The sequence below is a fragment of the Rhea americana genome, unplaced genomic scaffold, assembly GCF_003343005.1.
Source record: "Rhea americana isolate MKP2758 unplaced genomic scaffold, rheAme1 scaffold_22, whole genome shotgun sequence".
Classification (NCBI taxonomy): domain Eukaryota; kingdom Metazoa; phylum Chordata; class Aves; order Rheiformes; family Rheidae; genus Rhea; species Rhea americana.
The window spans coordinates 2914123-2934401 of record NW_028186329.1 but is presented as its reverse complement, the minus strand read 5'-3'; the positions used below and the strand labels follow the sequence as shown (position 1 = coordinate 2934401).

Below are 20279 nucleotides of genomic sequence, written 5' to 3'. Positions count from 1 at the left end.
TTTTTAAGGTATGCTTGAGAAATTCAATTTCAAAGTATCAGCATTTGTTCTGCACCAACACTGAAGTTTGGGGGAAGGGGAAGTTTGAAAACTAGGTGAAATGAATGAAAATCTGTTTCTCAAATGCACTTTTTCTGATCTTTAGGGAAAGAAAGAAAACTAGTTACATCACTGTAACTTCTGCTTCTTCTCCCCTTTTCATCTTGTCCATTTCCCAACATCATTTTTGCATTTGCTTTTTTTTTAAGGGACAATAAAACTACATTTTTCATTGAAATTTTCCATAGCTATTTCTATCTGCATTACTCTCTATTAATTTAGCTCACAAACAACATAAATGAAAGCTGGTATCAGCAACTACTGTTAAAGACATTTTATGGCATCTTTCCCTCATTTTAGCAAATATATATAAAGTTTGATCAAAACATCAAATTCAAATTGCAACGCTACAGAAAACGTTGTGGTACTAACTTTTTCTATAAAAGTTCTTCACATTAGAAGGCGAAGCACTCCTGACGACACGTGACACAGCGCAAGCCATGCAGCACTCAACACATCAAGGACCTGCAAGCTCCATTCTATTGAATACTTAGGTCCCCTTAATATAAAACCAAAGACCCAAAACTACAGAGAATAGAAAGAACCAACCAAASAAGACAACCTTACCTTTCACAAGCTCGGACAGTCCATGCAGCAATTATCCATAATGAGATACTAAAAACCAACAGTACAGTTCCTGGACATATTGTCATTAAAGTCTTCATAACAAAACGGGTATTGAAGTTTATCTTATTTAATGCTCCAATGCTTCTAGATGAGGCATCAGTGAAAAGTTTGCTATGCAACAGCATAACTCTGGCAATAAGATATAGTCTTAAGAACATTGGTATAGATAAAATAATATCCACATCAGCTGTTGTTGTGGATGGAGTGTAAGAAAAGGCGAGCCGGGCTGTCCATGTGAATGTATAGTTCCCAGGTATGGGATGTATAGCACACACCAGTATTTCCAAGCAGATAAAGAAAATACGCTCATAAGTCATGGCTATTCTCCAGTCATCTGCTCCATTGTCCACCATGAACAACTGAAATAATAAAATATAAAATTAACTTTAGTATGTCATTAACAAACCTTGTTATAAATCCATTAAGAAAACAAAAAAAACATAGTTTTCAGAGCTACTAATAACCACTAAAAGTGGAAGAAATAACATAATTTCAGCAAAGGACATTACCAAGCCACCATGAAGTGAAACATAATTTTGGCCAAGCCAAAAAGAATKTTTTCTTTTTTTTTAATCACATACAGAACTGAATTTCCACATATTATTTACTAAGAATTTCTCATATTCTTGTGTAATTGTGATTTTTTATTAAAAAAAGAAAACAACTCTCTACCAATTAAACCTTTTCCCTTCAAGATCAATTAGCTATTCAAAGTTTATAAAATTGAGAAAAAAATAAGAAAGTGTTTTCAGGTTGGAGATTTAAATTACAAGTTGAAACTACTTTTTAAGTTACAATATTTAGTTTAAAGCATACCCATGCTCCAGCCAGGACAAGATTATAGCTTCAGTAGAAACAGCCAAGCTTTCTTCCAGTCTGTAACTTCAGGTACCAATACAGATCAATGTAGACTACAAAATAATTCAAAAAAATTACCTAAAAGGGTAACTCATTGAAAATCAGTTCAACTGTAGCTCTACTTCTGGCAATACCTGAACTAGGTGTTATAAAGCTAGGCTGAGCACATTTAAATGAACGGTAGGCACACCTTCAAAAAATAAAAGGGAGAAGAAGCCTACAGACACCAGAGTAGTCCCAGACAGCCAGGTGGTGTCTATTACTTGCTGAAAATTAAATGCACTTGTAAGCAAGTCCTTGCATGATGAATGGCTCCAGTTTATCATCCAGGAACAAAAGTAACCAAACATTTCCCACTGTTTAGTAAATGTTGTTCCTGAAGGTTTACTGAATAAGTGATCGAATAATATTTGTCACTAGCAGAGAGCAAGAGTATGCAAGAAACTGCAAGTAAGCTACTTTCGGGGAAAAAAACAGAAAGAAATGGAAAAAAAGGAAAAAAATCCGTAACACAAACAACAAATTCAGGAGCAGGAGAAGACTGACTCACTGCTACAGCTGTGGTCTGAATTTAGGTGAGGCTGTTCRGTAGACAGTAAAAGATTACTCAAAATCCAAAAGCAATTCAAGGGCTGAGAAGGAGAAATGCCCAAAGAATACCCTCCTCAACATAAGAAAAGTATTTCCAGCATGCTACACACCATATAAAGGGCCAAACAATTCCTCATCTGCATTGCTCTTTGCGCCTCTTCAGCTTTTCAGAATTTATAAATAAAACTCTGAACTCTGTATATGTGCTTTAGAGACAGAAAACACGCTCTACATTTTCCTGCCAATAAATTCAGTTTGCTTTTTAGAAAAATGCTCCAGTCCTTCATTTAAGAAAGTGATGACCATAAATTAACTTTCTTGTAGTTCAACTGACCCTATAACCTAAAAGAAAGAAAGAAGTTAACCACAATATGAAACAAAACCAAAYCAAAATAAATTCTTGTATTTGTGGACCTGTTTTTCCCCTCTTTCTGTTTTCTCTCTACCTCAGGTACAGTTCTTACCTCCACTGCAATACTATTAAATCCAAAGGAACACAAGCAGTGTTGAATTAAGAAAAAGAAACACTGTCAGTGAATTCAGCACATGCAACACTAGCACATCCACTTTCTTTTACTTCATAGAATCACAGAATCAGTAAGGTTGGAAGGGACCTCTGGAGATCATCTAGTACTTGTGGTCTTTCTGAACACTTTGTATGCTAGACAGAAAAATGAAACGGACAATGATAAGGAGGCCAATCTGCCTTTCTAATTATTTATTATTATGAGAAAATGCTGGATTTGCACTTACTAAATGTACTATTTGATATAAAGGACCAAACTTTCAAAATACAATGAGGCTCAAGTGTTTTTGATTCTTATGACTAGCCTGTAAATGCTGTCAGTCAGATCATGCAAATGGTAAAATAGCTATAAAAGAGGTCCAGTATTTACAGCACTCACGATACAGATGAATAGTAACCAGCTTAACTGGAGAAGAGATACGTAAAATCAAATCCCTCAATTGCTGTGTGGTTTTCCGAAGAAAAGAGTAAGTGAACAACACAGCTATATTCCAAATACACGTTAAGCCAGCAGTGTTTTACATTATCTTTTGAAGTAGCACAACTGATGAAAAAGCAATAGCCTTTTGTCCTCTCTTTTCACCTACCGTCTTCACAGAGTTCAATAAGAATACTGCATGCAGAAAGGCAATTGAAGAAAAATGATGCTTTAAGTACTGATTCAATTTAAAAAAATGAGAATAGAAGAATGTTGAGTTAAACTTAGACATTAAAATTTATCTTACAATTTTCATAGAACATGTTATTTAATCACTTTGATTTTTTCAAACATTAAGATGTCATTATGGAATATATACTTGAGAAAATATTCACTTGTCAGCAGAAGAAATCCTAATAGGCTGCAAAGAAAGAAGTTTCTCAGTAGTGTTAAGTGGAATGTGTTATGTTTGCAGGTGCAGAAAATCCCTATCAACCTCCCTTGACTTCAGCAGTGCCAACTGCTTCTAAGAAAAATAATATTTGAAAGTGATAATACCTTCAGCTGTCACATAATGAGATTTAGGTGGTGAAAACACGGAAGGTAGAAAGCATCAGAAGCCACAGAGGACCATAGATCCTGTACAAATACTTCTGTTTCCTAAAAATATTAACATTTCAAAATCATATTTATGAGGTGAATTTCCACACAAATCTGAGTCTCCAGAATCAAATCATGAAATATGTGAATACCAAACATTCTGGAACAAATATSGGCCTGTAAATTAGGCTGGGAATAACAATTTAAATAGTATGTACTGTAAATACATAGGAATTAGTACAAGATTTCATGTATATTTTATATATTTGCAATTATGCAACCTAAAAGATGCAATTGTCCATTTTTAATTTTGAAAATGCAGTGACATTTGTACATGTCTGCTTGCTTGACTATGTATATTTACTATTCAGAAAGCAGGGAAGGAAAATGAGAGAAGGCGACAATAACACCTAAACAGTAAAATATTAAGGATACAGATATACCCTCTGCTGCTGTATATATACATATAAACCCTCTGTTATAATAACCAGTTATTAAGGTAAGTATCAAGATACTACTCCCCATTTCAATGGTGAATGATCCTAGTAATAAAGAGAGAACAAGCTTTTCCTATAGAACTGAATGCCATGGTCTATACAAGAGGCCAAACTCCATTCAAGGCCAAAAACGTTATGTCTGTTTACAGCTTTCAAATTTCTCATATTAAAGTTCAGTGTTAGACTAATAATTTACTGTTTCACATCAGTGTTCTTCAAAACTTCTTCTAATACAGAGTTATTGTATATCTTTACTAAATCTGCACTCCACACGACAAATCAAGAGAAGTTATTTTCATTAAAATTATATGATGCATTGGAGAAACATGTGAAAGTGAGACATGCATCAATTTTAAACAGCAAATAAACCTGGTGTTTCTACTGCCACACAGTATAAATGTAAAAAAACCCAGCATATCATAGACATAAATATAGGTATGTATATATTTACATAACACTTTGTGTTAAATTCATCACCAGATTAACCAGATTAATTCATCACTATTAATCACCAGATTAAAAAAAGAGAAACAAATTCAGAGTAGATAGACTGCACACAGTGACAACTTAAATCACAGACTCCCCAAAGTTCTTTAAAACAGAAGTAGAGAAGTTAATTTTGTAAATGATTTGTGTATCAAAACAAGTCCATACCAGGCCATCAGAGGGTGTTGGTGAATGCAGAGCAAAGAACATTGGCCAGTTTCTAAGAATGCTTTTACAATCCAGGTAAAAATATAGATGTGAAAACAATATTACTACTCTGCTCTAAGACTGTGAAGGTATCTTAACATAGAAATATAAAGGAAGCAATAAACAATGATAAAGTAGCATCACAGGCATTCCTTGCAGAAGGACAATCAACTGGCTCACAAAGGCAGTGTGGCAATCATTTAATTTAAAAAATCCAGATTTCAAGTAGTTAAATGTTGGAGATACTTTAACCTAAACTAGAACTATCAAGCAAGTAAGCAAAATATAACATCTGTGGCTGCTGATCTACAGGATTTTTTTGACCAAACTTTTTTCTATAGTTTGTAATCCCAAAAATGTCACTTATACAATCAAAACTAGCATTATAGCATTCAGAGAGGAAGAAGGTATYGCTCTTATCTCACTACTACAGTCCCCACCTCTTTCCATTAAGTAAAAATGATTGAAAACTATTTGGCAGATGGAAACAGAGATCTCAAGCCCTTAGCACTATTTCCCCGAAATAAGAGATGAAAAAGACTTTTTCATTATTATCACATGCCCTGCTAGTTATTCAAAGGACTGTCCCAGACCTTGGAGCACCTGCAGGAATTCATGAGGGTTACTGGACTCCAAATCCTGAATACAATTCCGCAGAGCAGAGCAGTTAGCAAGTTTAAGCACTGAGGCATCAAACATCTTTTGCATGCAAGCACAGAAGGCAAAGGCAAAATAGGCAAAATAATGTATTTCACAAAACTATACGTAAGGTTGGTTAATTTATATTTTCTAGAATGTTTCCCACATCTGGAGTTAAGATCAAACTTTCTAGTAGGTCATTAAAAACTGATCCACAGAATCTTATCAACACACTGTCTACATGAATGTACTACTGTTTGTTTAAATTGGGAAGTTAAATGCACATGCATATAGATACACACACACACACACACACTTACATCCCTAATTATAAAAAGCTAACTTAAAAGGAAAATTGAATGTCTGATATTTAGTTTCAACATAAAAATTATTTTTTGTGTAGCACTACTCGTATAAATTTGATACCTGTAGGCATCAAATAGAGTTTTTTGTGGTTATTGATATCTTGCTGTATGCACTATGGTTGTCTATGTCACCACATGTAAAGAAAACTTAACATCTCTATGTGCTGTCGACTAAGTAAACTCAAAATACATCCCTTGAAGACAGCATTAAACCTGACCATTATCTTCACAAAAATGTATGTAAGTGAGGCTCTGACCACGTAACAATCTTTGTGTACCGTATTTTCAAAAGGGCAACATCAAAAATTGCACATTTAAATACATCCAAATAATACGTCATAATTACTTTGACAGGGCACACACACAGAGGAACATAACCACAACCATTTCAATAAACACGTAAATATTATTCAACACACTTGTCAGGTTTGTCTGTATCTTTTTTAATCCCTGTCCCTCAGCTCAGTACAGACAAATTAGCCCCAATATTGTATGAGAATGAGTTTTGGTTATTTTTCTAAAACAAAAAAAATACATTTATTATCATGTAAACAAACATACAACTAAATTCTGCCTACTCATATTTTCTGTTTTAGGATATGGACAGTATTCTTTTTTGCTTTCTCTCTCCAAAGATACTCTAGGGCATTGCTCAGTATTTTTAAATGCTACAGGCCAGGTTTGAGCTTTATCATTTGTCTCAGACAACTATGAATTGTCTTGACCCTTGACAGCCTACAATGCCAAGGAATTACACTTGGCAATTGCATTTTCCATGTGTTAGTTCTCCCTATGTATTTGTGCTTTAGGGACCCAAAGAGTGTGTGAGATACCCCTAAAACTACAATTCTTTCTATTCAGTAACCCATTATGCAGGAGATAGCGTCAAGAAGTGAAATCCCACGACTCTAAGGGAAAAAAGGATGTTCTTCGATATCCAGATTTCTTCCCCAGCGCAATGAAGAAGAAACCCCTGAGAAAAGCATGATTATATAATGGACTAAGAAATCCTCACAAGATTTAAAATTTATAACATGATCAAAAGAATTTGATAATGAGCTCATTAAGAGAAAGGACTGGTTTTTGTTTTTTACCAAAAAGTCAATAATTAAGCCCAAAACAAAATATCTTTTCATTACTAAAAAGGTATTTCGTGAGGCAATATCCTAATTTAATTTAGTTCAGACACTTGCTGGAACAATCACACTTGAGCCTCCTCGTATTTGTAATCATGAGAGATACTTCAGTTATATGAATTATTATGAACCCTTGAACCAAATCAGAGTTCCAGAAATAAAAGTTCACTGCTCAGGGTTACCATAYTCATTTGAGATACTTAGTAGATCCATCAGTAAATGACTTAAGTAAATATACTGAATAAGGAGTTCTTTCAAAGTCCGTATCTGCTACATGTATTTTTATATTGTAACAATATTCTTCATTTAACAGTTATTCTATTAAGTAGATTCAGACTCCACTCTCTCTAGAAGGATAAAACAATGAGAAGTTCCTTAAGTTACAATATTTGAAAAGCTTCCATCCCAGAAAAACAGTTCCCAAAAGCTCCTATGACTGGGTTTGACAATCAAAAATGTCCTGCAAGCTGATGCAGAAGGAGCATGACTTAAAGCTCTGAATAGGATATCTAGCATAAACGCAGGAAGAATAATACAGTAAGAGCAGTTTAGGTAGGACTCCTGTCCTTTTCATTTACACAAAGACGCAAATGGCAGAAATGGAACCAGTGAATTTAAAAAGTATTTTTCTTTTTCTTGTTTTATACTACGTAGCGTTCTGTTATTTAAAACATAAGGAAGAAACAAAAAAAGAAAAGAAAAATAAGTGTATGTTATTACAAAACAGGTATGTTTACTAGCAAATACACTGGGTGACCCAGAGCAATCCAGAGTAGCTGCTCCATACAACGGATAGAGGTGGAGTGAAAAATATACGTGGCTTTAAAACCATACTTTTGTTCTGAGGAATTTAAGGACAGAGCAGGTTACTTGCCTGTAGCAAATATTTAGGAAACCTTTCACCAACCAAGCTGCTTAAACACAGCTTGTGCAGAAATCAACTCCCATTTGCTGCCACTCTGCGTTACTCCCTGCTTCTCACTAGACTGTTCTGGCTCACTCCCACCACAAAGAGAAGAYTGTAGAAGGATATTAGCTACTCCAGCTTTATTACACCTGGAAGCAAAACTTGCAAATAAATACTGAATTTGCACTTTCACAAATATAAGCAACAAAGGACCGCATTGAACAAACTTAAACTGAGAAAGTAATTCTAAAACAAAGTATCTCTTTAAAAACAAAATATCTCTTTAAAAACATTTGCTGGTCTTTTAGGTGGTCTTCTGTAACTGGTATGCTAATCTTGGCAGTACTGGTATGGAAACATTCGTCAGATTCCAGAGGTAGGGATGAATTTCATTTTGCACTGAAGCAGCAATTCCAAAACTTTGTGTCTGAAGCACATCTTCCCACAAAATAACAGTACTATTTTACAGAACTGATTTTTAGAATGAATCCTGTAAGAAACCTAGTGCTCTCCGTCATATTTCTTCCCCATTTCAGGTATCTCAAATATAAAGTAACTCTGACTGTACAATCTTCTGGCAGAAGAAAAAGTCACTGAGAACCATTTACATTTCAGTATTTTTGTGTGTTAATTTTAAATCATTATTTTACAAATTTTCATTTGGATTTGCTTTTCTTCATTCAGTACTAAAAATAATTTGTTCTACAGATCACTGCACGAGGAACTGCCATCTCCCAAAACGGCTGCCATCTGCCACTGCTCCAACGTGAGAGAAGCCTCAATCTCTTCAGAGAAGATCAGCTTCATTACTACTGGGAAAACTGGAACCAATTAAAAAAAAGGATGTATTTACTGAAGAAATTGGCAATATWCTTGCAAGGGAATAGATGAAACACAAGTTGGAGGAAGAAATACTGAATCTAAAGCTAGATAAAATCAGTTTATTCATTCATTTTGTCACAGGAGCACCCCTGTGATTCAAGGCCTCGGAACTTAYTCTAAAACGAAAGACTGATACCAATACATCATATACATAAAAATCTTCCTTCTGATTTCCTCCTTTAGGGTTTATGTATGACTTACTTGGGAAGTTCAGGTGCTTTTTTTTTTTTAAATTAGATTTTATTTAACTGTTAACAAGTGAATACACATCAGTAGCATAGGAATTACTAGGTCCCTGCAACGTGTCTAACATGTCATAAACACACTTAAATTGGGAAGCTAATTTAAGGTTATATTTAAAATAACTCCATATACAGAAATGCAAAACCTAAGCAGTTAAGTGTTGTCCTAAAGCAGCACCATTTAAATAAAGTAAATGTCTCGGACAGCAAGGTAAGTACAGTGAGGTTAGGCGCACTTGTGTATTTAAAAAATCTACTTAAACGTCGTCATGCTCTGATCATGACTGTATTGCATCAATCCTGCAAGCATAGCCTCTATAATGCAAGCTGTCAGGCAACACTGGGGAGGGAGCAGCAATAAACAACCATTAGGTAGTACCTGTTATCTCCCTAAAGCCTGAAGTGGGCTTCTGGTTAAACTGTATAAGCAGATAAAATAGTCCTCATAATTTTTCGAAGATTAAGTGAAAATATCTTTAAGAGAGGTAATTTTCAACATCAAGCTGAATAAACATGGACACAAGTGATATATTTCTTTAGAGGTAAAAAAGTTTCACTTGATGACTACTAGCTATGGCTGAAGCTGCTTCAWCAGCATAAGTAGCTTAACTGAACTAGCTGGGTTCACTAACGAATTCTCGTGCGTACCAAAACAAAAATCCCAGCACATTCCAYTGAACACCTCCCCCAGCATACACCCTACTTGAGACTGCCCTGTTACTATCGAAATTTTGCAGCTTCATCAAATCTGTCTGTTTTACAGGAACTCTCTCAAGTAAAAGATGTTCTGTCTACCCTCAAAGTTACTGGGTTTTTTTCTTTTTTAAGTCTGCAAGCCAAATAAATGGAACGAGTTTGAGCTGAGTGCTGCCAACCACACCACTCCCATGACTTAAAGATAAAATTGCTTTTCAAAAATGTTTTAGGAAGCTTTATTTTCACAACTACGTCCAATGGGGCAGTCCAGGTCAGCAGAAGCCTCACGTCCATCAGTGAACATAGGACAACACTAGTCACAACACATCTACAAAAGTCACAGGTGAAATATAAGAATTATTAATTGGGATGAGTTGAGATCTCTGATCAGAGGCCAGATATAAAGAACTGTTAATCTTTTTTTTATTTTCCTTCTAAGTGCCAAATGGCAGGAGAAAAGGATGGTCTGCCAGCTCCTGACCACACTGCTAAATTTCTCATCTGGCTGTGCTGCATACTATTCTGTTGTTGGGAGGCAGACAAATGTCTATTCATACATGGCTGCAAATAAAGATGGATAACCAAATATTCTCTTATTTCACAACCAAAACTGGAATGCAGACTGGCCACGAGTAACCTTCTTTCAAAAAAAATTTTTTTTTYCACATCTTGCCATTAGACTGTCTTATAAATATTTGGAAGCTGACCTGGAAATACCTCTGGCCAAGCACAGATCTATGCTACTGTAATAATGCAACCATTTTAAGCCTTTGCATTGCATAAATCACAAAAGAATGGAAATTACTGTCTTGTACTACACAGCCCAAAACTGAACTGAGAACAAAAACAGGGAGTTTATTGTGAATCCACTTTACTCCATGATACCATTCAGATGAGGTTCATATTTTGTAGCAAAAGTCATGGAGTACCTTTTTGGATGTGGATGGACAAAAACTTGTCCTGTATCAGCCCATTCCTTATGCACAGCCCAAGAACAATACTTGGGCAGTATCCTACAATCAAAGGAATAGATGCAACCACAATCTGGCTGTACTAGCCACATCACCAAAATAGAACTTAAGAGCTACACCAGGAAGCAGCTTCCTGGAGAAAGAAAGAATAGGTACACAGCCGCCTTAACTTTTTCATAAATCCATGTCCAATTAAGAATTTTTGAGTCTCTTTTAAAAGAATTTTTAATAATAACAAAGTTTGATGTGAGAGGGCTTGAAGGATCAAACCTCTAGCATAGCATGAAGCCACTCTAAATTAAAATGCTCCCAAAATCCCACTAATTCAGACACTTTCACAAACATGAATTCTTCTCTGAAGTTATGTTTTGTCAAAATATACCTCAAATGTGCATGGCTGGTGTAAAAAAATAAAAACTAATAGTACGTAGAAATTCATTGACAATATTTTTGATGCCAACTTCAGTCAGCAATAACCTAGGTGCTACCAGTGAATGATCAGTGATGTCTATTATTAATCACATTTATTATTTGTTTCAGCTGAGCAACAACTTATCATGTGGTGTCTAGGCACACATGAACATCCCAGTCTTTCTCCAGTTTCCCAGACTGAAAGCAGAATTCTATGCATTCAGATTTTACAGGTGCGATAGAACAGGCTGAATCAAAGCTACTATGCAATTTTTGTCATTTTTAATTAAGTCATGCCTCGTTCCCTGGCTGCAGCAGATCTTTTTCTTAAAAGCATAACRATTTATCTCAAAGCAAGAAATAACATTTACAGCCTGGGGTGAATCTTTGTGTTTGTTCAGAGACTGAAATCGAGGCATGGGTTCCCAATGCATTATTCTGGTAGCCCCACTGTCAGAGGTTGGGATAGGGCAGGTGGAAATGACTACACACATCTGTAGTAATGTTACATGACAGAAGTTGCAGTGCTATGAAAGCTGGAATAAACAAGGAACAAAATACTTCATAAAGATCCCCAACAGTATCTGATTAGGATATACTGTGGAGCACAGCATTCATTTTACATTGCATCAACTGGGAATGTCATCTACAGCAGGCTGTTCTTGAAAATTTTAGACTTTTAGGCATAGCTGGTTGAAAACTGCATTTTATTTCTGTGAAAAAAAGACTGTCTCAGCATAAGACTATGATAGCTAGGCAAGCCTGAGGTTCGAATGTAGAGCTGAAGCCTTTCTCAGATGACTTCCAAAGCACAGCAAAGAATTCTTAGTCTCAGTCTTCCCTTTGTAAAATTATCATTTAACTGGCAGGAAAAAAAAAATGAAGATTTCTCCAGGTAATTCCCTTTGACTAGGATAAATGCAATATAAATGCTTGTTATATACAGGCAAACTTACACCTACCCATTAAAGCACATAACTGACGTATAACTGTTCACGGAAGACACAATGCTACACTTAAAACACTACAAGCAACCGTACTTACTGCAGAGTACTGATGAGAAAGCTCAGGAAGCTCTATTCCCACTGGTGACAATACCATTTATGATTATGAGACTACGTAGGTTTATTTCAAAACCATTTTTATTTCAAACATGCTCTCCTACAAGCAAAAAGTCTTCCTTTTCCTCTGATATCCACTTCTGAATACCYGGACTCAGTATCAAGCTAGGTCCTTAAGCACCCTGGTCCTTACAAGTACTAGAGGTTTTACAGGACAAATTATATTTTCAGTTACATATAGATAGCCTTTTAATTCCCTGTTTATGACTTTCACAGCACCTATTGCCTTCAATAACTTTGTCATATGCATTCAGTTAGAATTCAATAAGCAATTCTGTTGGTTGAGCATGTAACCCAGAACCCAACCTTCCCCTTTTCATCAGGATAGCTCTACAGTATTAACAGAAATTAAAGTTTAGACCGTACAACAGTGACAGAGGGTGTTTTCTTTAAATAAATAGGCTTATTTGGAGAGAAAAAAACACAGCAAATTACTCCTTATAAACTAAGTAATACTGTAGTAAGTAATAAGCAATAACAAAATACAAATACAAGGTATTTAAACCCTAGCCACTGGTTTTAGTTTATATGAAACTCATGCTTCTTATCTTCTTATCTATCATGTAAATGTTTATTACTTCTCCCAAATGGATTTAATTCTGAAAGGACCTGCACTCTCCACCAAATCAATGAGATAMGGAAGCATCTGAAAAGATGCACGTATCCCTCTTCCGAATTCAACCTTCGAGGAATACAGAACTTTCACACCTTTTTCTCGGTTTTAAAACRTCAGTGGTATAAAACTATTTTTATTATGGACTACTTTCACACAGATGAATGAGAGCAATTGCAAGGACTGTTCAAGGGAGGAGATTCAATGAAGCAGTAAGCTACAAATTTGTGATTTCCAGTAACTGTATTTACACAGTATTCTATGAAGTCCACATGTATTATATAAAGTGAATATTTTACTTGCAAAAATCTAGGTTTAGATACATTGATTTAAAGTGAAGAATGCTTATTTTAACTACTCATTTTAGACAAAGAGATCTGTCTAAGGCTGTAGAACATGCTGTCATGACAATCTCTTCTCRGCTCGTGGCAACCATAAGAAATAACTTAATGCACCTTTCAAAATTAAAATAATTGGACAAAATCAGTTTTTTGCCTCAGTAAAAATACACTGACCACTAGAAGTAAACTTGCTGGATATTTCATATATCGCATTTTTTGAATGGAAGCTTTCCATTCATTTTTTCAGTTTAATATATCTAATACTATTTAAAAACAAAAGAAAAAGAAAAAAAGTGATATTGAACACTGTTTTTCTTTATGTTGTCATGATGTGTAGTTTACTCCCTTTTCAACAGAGCAGAGCTATAATTTACTTCCTCACAAAATTACTTGTTTTTCTGCTTGCTTTAGAGTTTATTTTCAGTTAATAAAAGAAACATTGCACAATGACCAATATATCTAGCTTACCTGAAAGCTAATTAAAAGATCAATTACAGCCTCCTCTCTTCAGGGTAATTTATGTCTTAAAAGGAGCTATGTAGCCTCAAAGCAGTAATTCATCCTCTAGTGACGGACTGTGACAAAGATTTTTATCATCAAAATCAAGGGTGAAAAAGCTGACTGAAGCTGCACAAAAAMTTCCACGCAGCTTCATCGATACTCAGAAGTCCCACACAGCAGCTATTGCTATGCTGATCTCTGCTCAAAATGGATCATAAACATGTCTCAAAACAAATTCAAAGGCCAGAATACCACATGTAGTGTACTACATATAAGCCATAAACAGAATCACAAGAATGTTAATCTACATTTGTAAAGCTTAGTACTCCTTTCACTTAAACCTATGTAAACCAGAGCTGCAGTCAAGTAAATGAGATAAGTTTCAGTAACGAAGGATCTAACGCATACCACGCTGTTMCATCAAGATGTGCATGCAAAATGCCTCTAAAATAGTACACAATACCTACTCTGTTGATTTCAAATAAGCTAAACAGTGTATACAAATTCATGATCTGGTCTCTAGTTACAAACATTCTCCTACCACTGTGTGTAAGAACACTCCTCGCACTTTATTATGGATTACTATGCCTTGATGAACTTTGAGCAGCCTCATTAAAGAGCACTGGGAATAACAGTGCATTTGAATGGCCAGTGCTAGCTGCTGTCGGGCAACCATTCAGCAGTCTGACCATCAGATACAACCTCTTCCTATGTCCTAATGGAGGCTGTTGGAAATAAGCATCTTCTACATTTAACTTAAAAGCAAAAGGCCTCAAAATATTTCAGTTGATTTTCATTAGATGCTTGACTGCTAAAGGATTCCCTTTGCTGCCTTACAYGTTACAGCACCGATTTTCAAAGACAGGCTGGGCATCCATAACTTTTTCAAGGTCAATATTTGTACAGAAATATTCTATTAAAAAATGCACTGAATGGAACTAAAAGAAAATACTTACCACATAGGTAGTCTAAAGTGTTAATTTGTCAGGATACGGTTTCTAAAGATTCCTTATACAGGAAGCCACTGTATCCTGGACCAAAACTGCCACATAGTAAGTTTTGCTATCATCTGATCCAAGGTCTATTAAAATACACAGAAAATTTTCAGTAATTCTCAAGATTTAGATTAAAATTATTACTCAAAGTTTATTTATTGATTTTCAGCTGTTATTCAACAGACTTGCTTTCTGTGCTAACTCTTAATCAACCTCATTTGTCTTCACAGCAGCAGTAGGTTTTACTGTCTTATTTGTTAATCCTGACGATTCAATATACCTAAGCAAAGGCAAGCTAGACCCTTTTGGCACAGAAACTTCCAACATGAGAATCAATGAGGTAAATGTGTATCACCACAGAAAAGGCAAGATTACAGAGATATAAACAAATAAATATATTGGTCAGCAGAATATCTATTACTGTTTGTGATGTGAAACCCTAAGAGTTTAACTTCGTACTTGTTAATTAACGAGTGCAGGATTTCTGCTGAAGAATTTTCCACTGATGCCAGTATGATAATTAAAGTTCTATAAACAGTGCTTACTATAATCATGCATTATGGAATTTGTTTAACTAGTAAGTCATGAAGTGTATTTATTAATATCTGCTGTTGTTTCCTTGTACTATCTGTTCCTTTTCTTCATTTTTGGGGAGACAGAGAAAAGGAGAAGAGTCTTGACTCTTCACAGCAAGGCATTTGGGCTCACATCAGCGACAATCTTCCATAAAGTTAATGAAGACTGAAAGTATTTCATTCTAAATCAGTACCACATGATTTTCCCACCACTTCAGAACACTCTAGGGACTGAAGGTACTCTCTCCCTGAAGGCCTGGAAAGTGATGGATTGAATTCTAAAAAGGAATTCTGCTGTGACAGCAAAGGCTTAACCTTAACTATGAAGTTTGCATGACTTTCCATAGGAGTTCCACCTGACCTCAGACAGTATAATTTATAAGTGTTTAAAAATCTCAATACACACACAAGAAACTGAAGATCTCTATTCATTTTTTCCAAATATCACCAATTTTCATTTTTCTGCAAGAACATCTGTATCAGTGACAAAGAGGGAGAAGAGGTTCAGATTCAGTTCAAGAGAACACAGGTTACTATTATCCAAAAAGGGCAATGGAAGGGCCATGTTTATTTACAGAAGGGATACCCTAAGTATTGCAGCACCAAAGCACAGATTTCCCAGTAGACATAGTCCTCCTACCCAGTTAAAGTCATCTCTGAATAAATACCAGGCTGTGACAGAACACCCAGTGAAAGGGATTAAGGGCATCTTATGAGAAACCTTAGGGAATTTGGGGTTTAATTAGTTGCTCTGAGTGATATAAGAAAGTGCCAGCAAAACTTCAGAATGTACATTTAAAAAGCATTTCCATCTCCAGCAGTACAGGAGAGAGACATCGAGGTCTACTGTCCCAGTAAAAGTAGTAAAACCACAGCTTTACCATGTGAAATGTTATCCAAAAGTGTCTTAACTTCCACCTGATTATTAATTTAACAGCAAATTTAATTAGAGAAAGGTAGAATGGAACAATCAGTTGTCCAGAAACAACAGTTTTAATCATGTTGTATGGTGCTGTTTTAATTATGTAAAATACCATGAAGTAACAAACTGTTCATGCATGAAGTRGGTAATTTGTACATTATTATAATTGGATGATGCTATCTTCTTTGCTCTTATCTCCTCCACCTCTTCAAACATGTATTTCCCAACTGTAGTAATAGTTAGAGAAATACCTGTTCCAGGCTGGGATAATGATGAGTTACATTTTTCCTACTGGCCTTCCAAACAAAGGACACTTTCTTTGAAGAATCAACAACCACACAAGCCTAGAGAAAGAATAATGAATATTTCATAATGTCCTAAGTGCAATGTTTTTAATGACATTGTAAGTATGACATCAATGAACCAAAAGGCAAATACATAGATCTAGGGCTGTTACCACACTTAACTCCAGTCATTATTGTTGTTTATGGATTTGCTTTYTTCAGGGGGAGGGAAGTAAAGGAAGCATTGCTTGTGGGTTTTTCCTTCTTTTCTGTAAATGATAATGTAAGCTAAGAATTATCATTTAAAACAACTTAGTTTTATTTAATTTTTATTACAATCTTAACATTAACTCACACTAATAAAYACAGTAAGAGTTTGCGCTTTACTCTGAGTTAAACATAATAATGAATCCACTGCAATCACTGAAAACCTATCTGAAGAAAAAATTTTCATATTTCAAATATTTCACAGAACTAGGCAGTGCCCAGTGATTCGGGTCTGAATACCACAGCTACACCATTCTGGAGACATTGTCCTGTCAAATGCCAGGAAGGTTTCTTGGAAAATTAAAAAAAATATATATATAACAATAATTCTGTCTCGCTAAGAGGTTCAGAACGCCGAGAGGAGCATGCGGAAGCGCTGCCCCGCAGGAAGCCGGCGGAGCGCCCGCCGCCGCCCCGCAGCAGCCGCCGGGCCCGGGCCCGCCGGGGCGCCCGGCGGCTGCGCGGCGCGCGGAGCTGTCTGCGGTGCTGAACGGGGAGGCGGCGGGGAACACCCCACGCACCTGGCGCACGCGAGATGCCCCGGCTCCTTCACTGATACGCTCTATAGTAATAATAAAAATAACCACTGCAAGCTCGTTTGTCTCACATCCATGTCATGSTCTTGAGAAGAAGCTCTATGAGTCTTATTAAATCTCCTTTCCAAAATGGGACCTTTGGCAAGTCTGGGACAGGCAAACTAGCCCGATTCAACTATTTGCTGTCAAAGCAAAGCACACAAGTAAGGTCATTTAAATGGACAGATTACAGTCACCTCTATGCCATTAGGCACTGCCATAGGCTTGCTTGCAGCATCGTTCTTCAGCCTTCCTAACAAGAAATCAAGGGAACAGACTACTGAAAAAACTGAAGAAGCCAATTCCGGTTAGCAGGTATTTTAGGTCACCAGGTATTTCTAAATATTACATCTGCAAGTGGTAGTAATTGCTAAACTTTCACCTTATTTCCCAATATATTTCAATTCATCTTTCACAGAAGAATTTTTTTTCTTTTAGCAGGTTTGCTTCTATCAGGCTGTAAAACATASCCCACTGCAGAGTATGTTGACATTCTTCTGTTCCACACACAAAAAGAATTTTTGTTCTCCCAGTGAATTCCTGCCAATTTACACTCTACTTACCGATAAAGTCTAAGTACCTTTCAGAAAAAAATTTGAACAGGATTAAAAAATAGCTGGTATAAACAGTCTGCCAGGACACAACCAATCATCTGTAGGTATGACTGTACACACCTCATTCATGGAAGACTCCACTGCACTTAGAGAGTACTTGCCTGAATTAAAGACTAGAGAAATTGACCTTAGAAGACTCTTCAGAAAAAAGGCAGCTTTTAAGATTATTAAAAAAAAAAAAAAAAAAAAAAAACAAAAAAAAACTACATTATTGGGCCTATGCACTTTTTTTTTTCCTTCCAACAGTCTCCTTGAAAAGAGAACTTCCTCTTCATTTTCAGAATGAATAGGAGCCCTTTGAAGCTGCAGTTTAGTCCAGACCTTGCCATGATCATTGCCGTCTACAGCGTCTCTCGGACAAAAACATAGGGTATGACTGTTTTACAAACAGGCACATTTACGTTATACAACTTGCAGTGTTGAAAAACTACATTAACCTGAAGTCACACAGCTGTGTAACTTCCTCATTATAAGACTATATGAAGCTCTTTAAAACGACCAATAAAAAAATTAAAGAAACACAACTGAAGTTTTTTAAAAAATTGTTTTTCTGATCTGTAACAAATCTTTGAAAGACTAAAAATAGTATCTTTTTAGCTGAAAAAAATATACATGCTGGAGTAACTTACTACTGATGCAGAGAAGCTATGCATACAATTATGCGTACAGACGCAAAACTGTTTATCTTGTATATGATTTCATACTTAAAGTCTCTGGAAAATGCGTAAAATAATCCAAAYCCTTACAGAGCTTGTTTTTTTCAGCTTTGTTCTTGGTTCCTCAAGTACCACTTATAGCAAGGTACACTGGGAAAGAAGCCTCCTACATTGCTGCAGCTACATTTATTTTTCCACAAACAAACAAACTTCTTCAGCAGCATTCCAATAATCTTAGTGATACTTTTTTAAATAGTAATATTTATTTATTGAGTACAATGAGATTAAGCAGTTGTCCATCTTTGATACTAATGCAAAAAAACTGGGTTCTGTGCCAGATAAAGAAGTTTTGCATGTGTAAAGACTGTGGGGCAAGATCCAACTCGGCAAACAGTTCAGTAACACAATACTTTCTTTAACATTAGTCTAGGTAGAAGACTAGAGTACCCTTTCACATAAGAGCTACTAGAGCACCCATTTGCATAGAAGAAGGGAACTATAAAATTCTTAATTTCTCTTTTTTCTTAACTGGTACAACTGAAAATACCTTCTTTATCCTTGAAAACTGTCATTCCAGACAGTATCCCAAGGTCTCTCCAATTATAAGTAGCAAAAGCACCAACATATCTATGGATAAGATATTTTTCACTTCAAAACTTTGAAAACTRTTATATGTTTCAATTGAACTGAAATTCCAAATTTTCATCTCTTGATCAGAAACAATCAGGTAAAGCAGAACATGGGACAATCTGTTAGGCTTGTTCTGCTGCTTTGACCATTACATTCCTCCTACCTTTTGCCCTACAGTTCCCTCAACAGTTTTCCTCTGTCACATTCCCTGGTGATTGCAATTCTGTTGTATTAAATAAAACAAGTCCAACATAAATGTTCCTCATCTCTTTAAATGTTTTCCTACTGTATGCTAGTTTCTGAAACAGCACAATGAAGATGACATACCTAGAAGTTAGCAAAGCCTTTTCCCTGACAATTAAGCCTGCCACTCAAAGGAAATGCACAACATGAAATTTAGTTATTGGGAAATAAAAAGAGTGCTATTCTACATCTGCTAGAGAAGACAAAAGGTATGTTACACAGAAAGTGTGTTGTGACCTTGGGATGAAGTGATCCTACAGCATAATTTCAGGTAACAACCCCAGCAGGCAAAGCCTCTTGGCAGGTACGTCATGTAATCTATCCTATTTCTCTCCACAGCCAAAGTATGTTCACGAACTTGGACAATACTAAGTAATTGTTTTTGTCTTCTGGACCTGCGGGAAATGCAAAGTACTTACCACAGCAACACCTTTGGAAAAACCGACTCCGCAACAGCCGCTATGTCAACCCACAGAATTCACAAAGCGAAGCATTACCTGGATTTCCCTGGCGTGGTACACAATGATGAGGCCGAGCAGGATAATCGTGGAGAGGCTAATAAGGCATTTCAGAGCGAGGGAATACAGCGACTCCTGCAAGGGGAAGACACGGGCGTCCCTCAGGGACCCGCGCGCAGGCACCGGGCTGCCCCGCGCCGGGGGGTCGCCGCGCCTAACGGCTGCCGGCGGGGGAGGGGGGGGGGTCGCCTCGCCTAACGGCTACCGGAGTCGCCTCGGCTAACGGCTGCCGGCGGGGGAGGGGGGGGTCGCCTCGCCTAACGGCT

The 20279-nt window shown here is 36.4% G+C and overlaps 1 protein-coding gene across 1 annotated transcript in view; it reads right to left on the bottom strand.

Moving 5' to 3' along the window:
- Positions 1-20279, bottom strand: part of KCNN2 (potassium calcium-activated channel subfamily N member 2) — a 69261-nt gene that overhangs the window by 47565 nt on the left and 1417 nt on the right. The window contains exons 2-3 of the mRNA XM_085305374.1: positions 19993-20088; positions 667-1085 (exon numbers count right to left, since the gene is read on the bottom strand). Coding sequence (XP_085161500.1) covers positions 667-1085; positions 19993-20088 — 515 coding nt within the window. The remainder of the gene's footprint in view (positions 1-666; positions 1086-19992; positions 20089-20279) is intronic.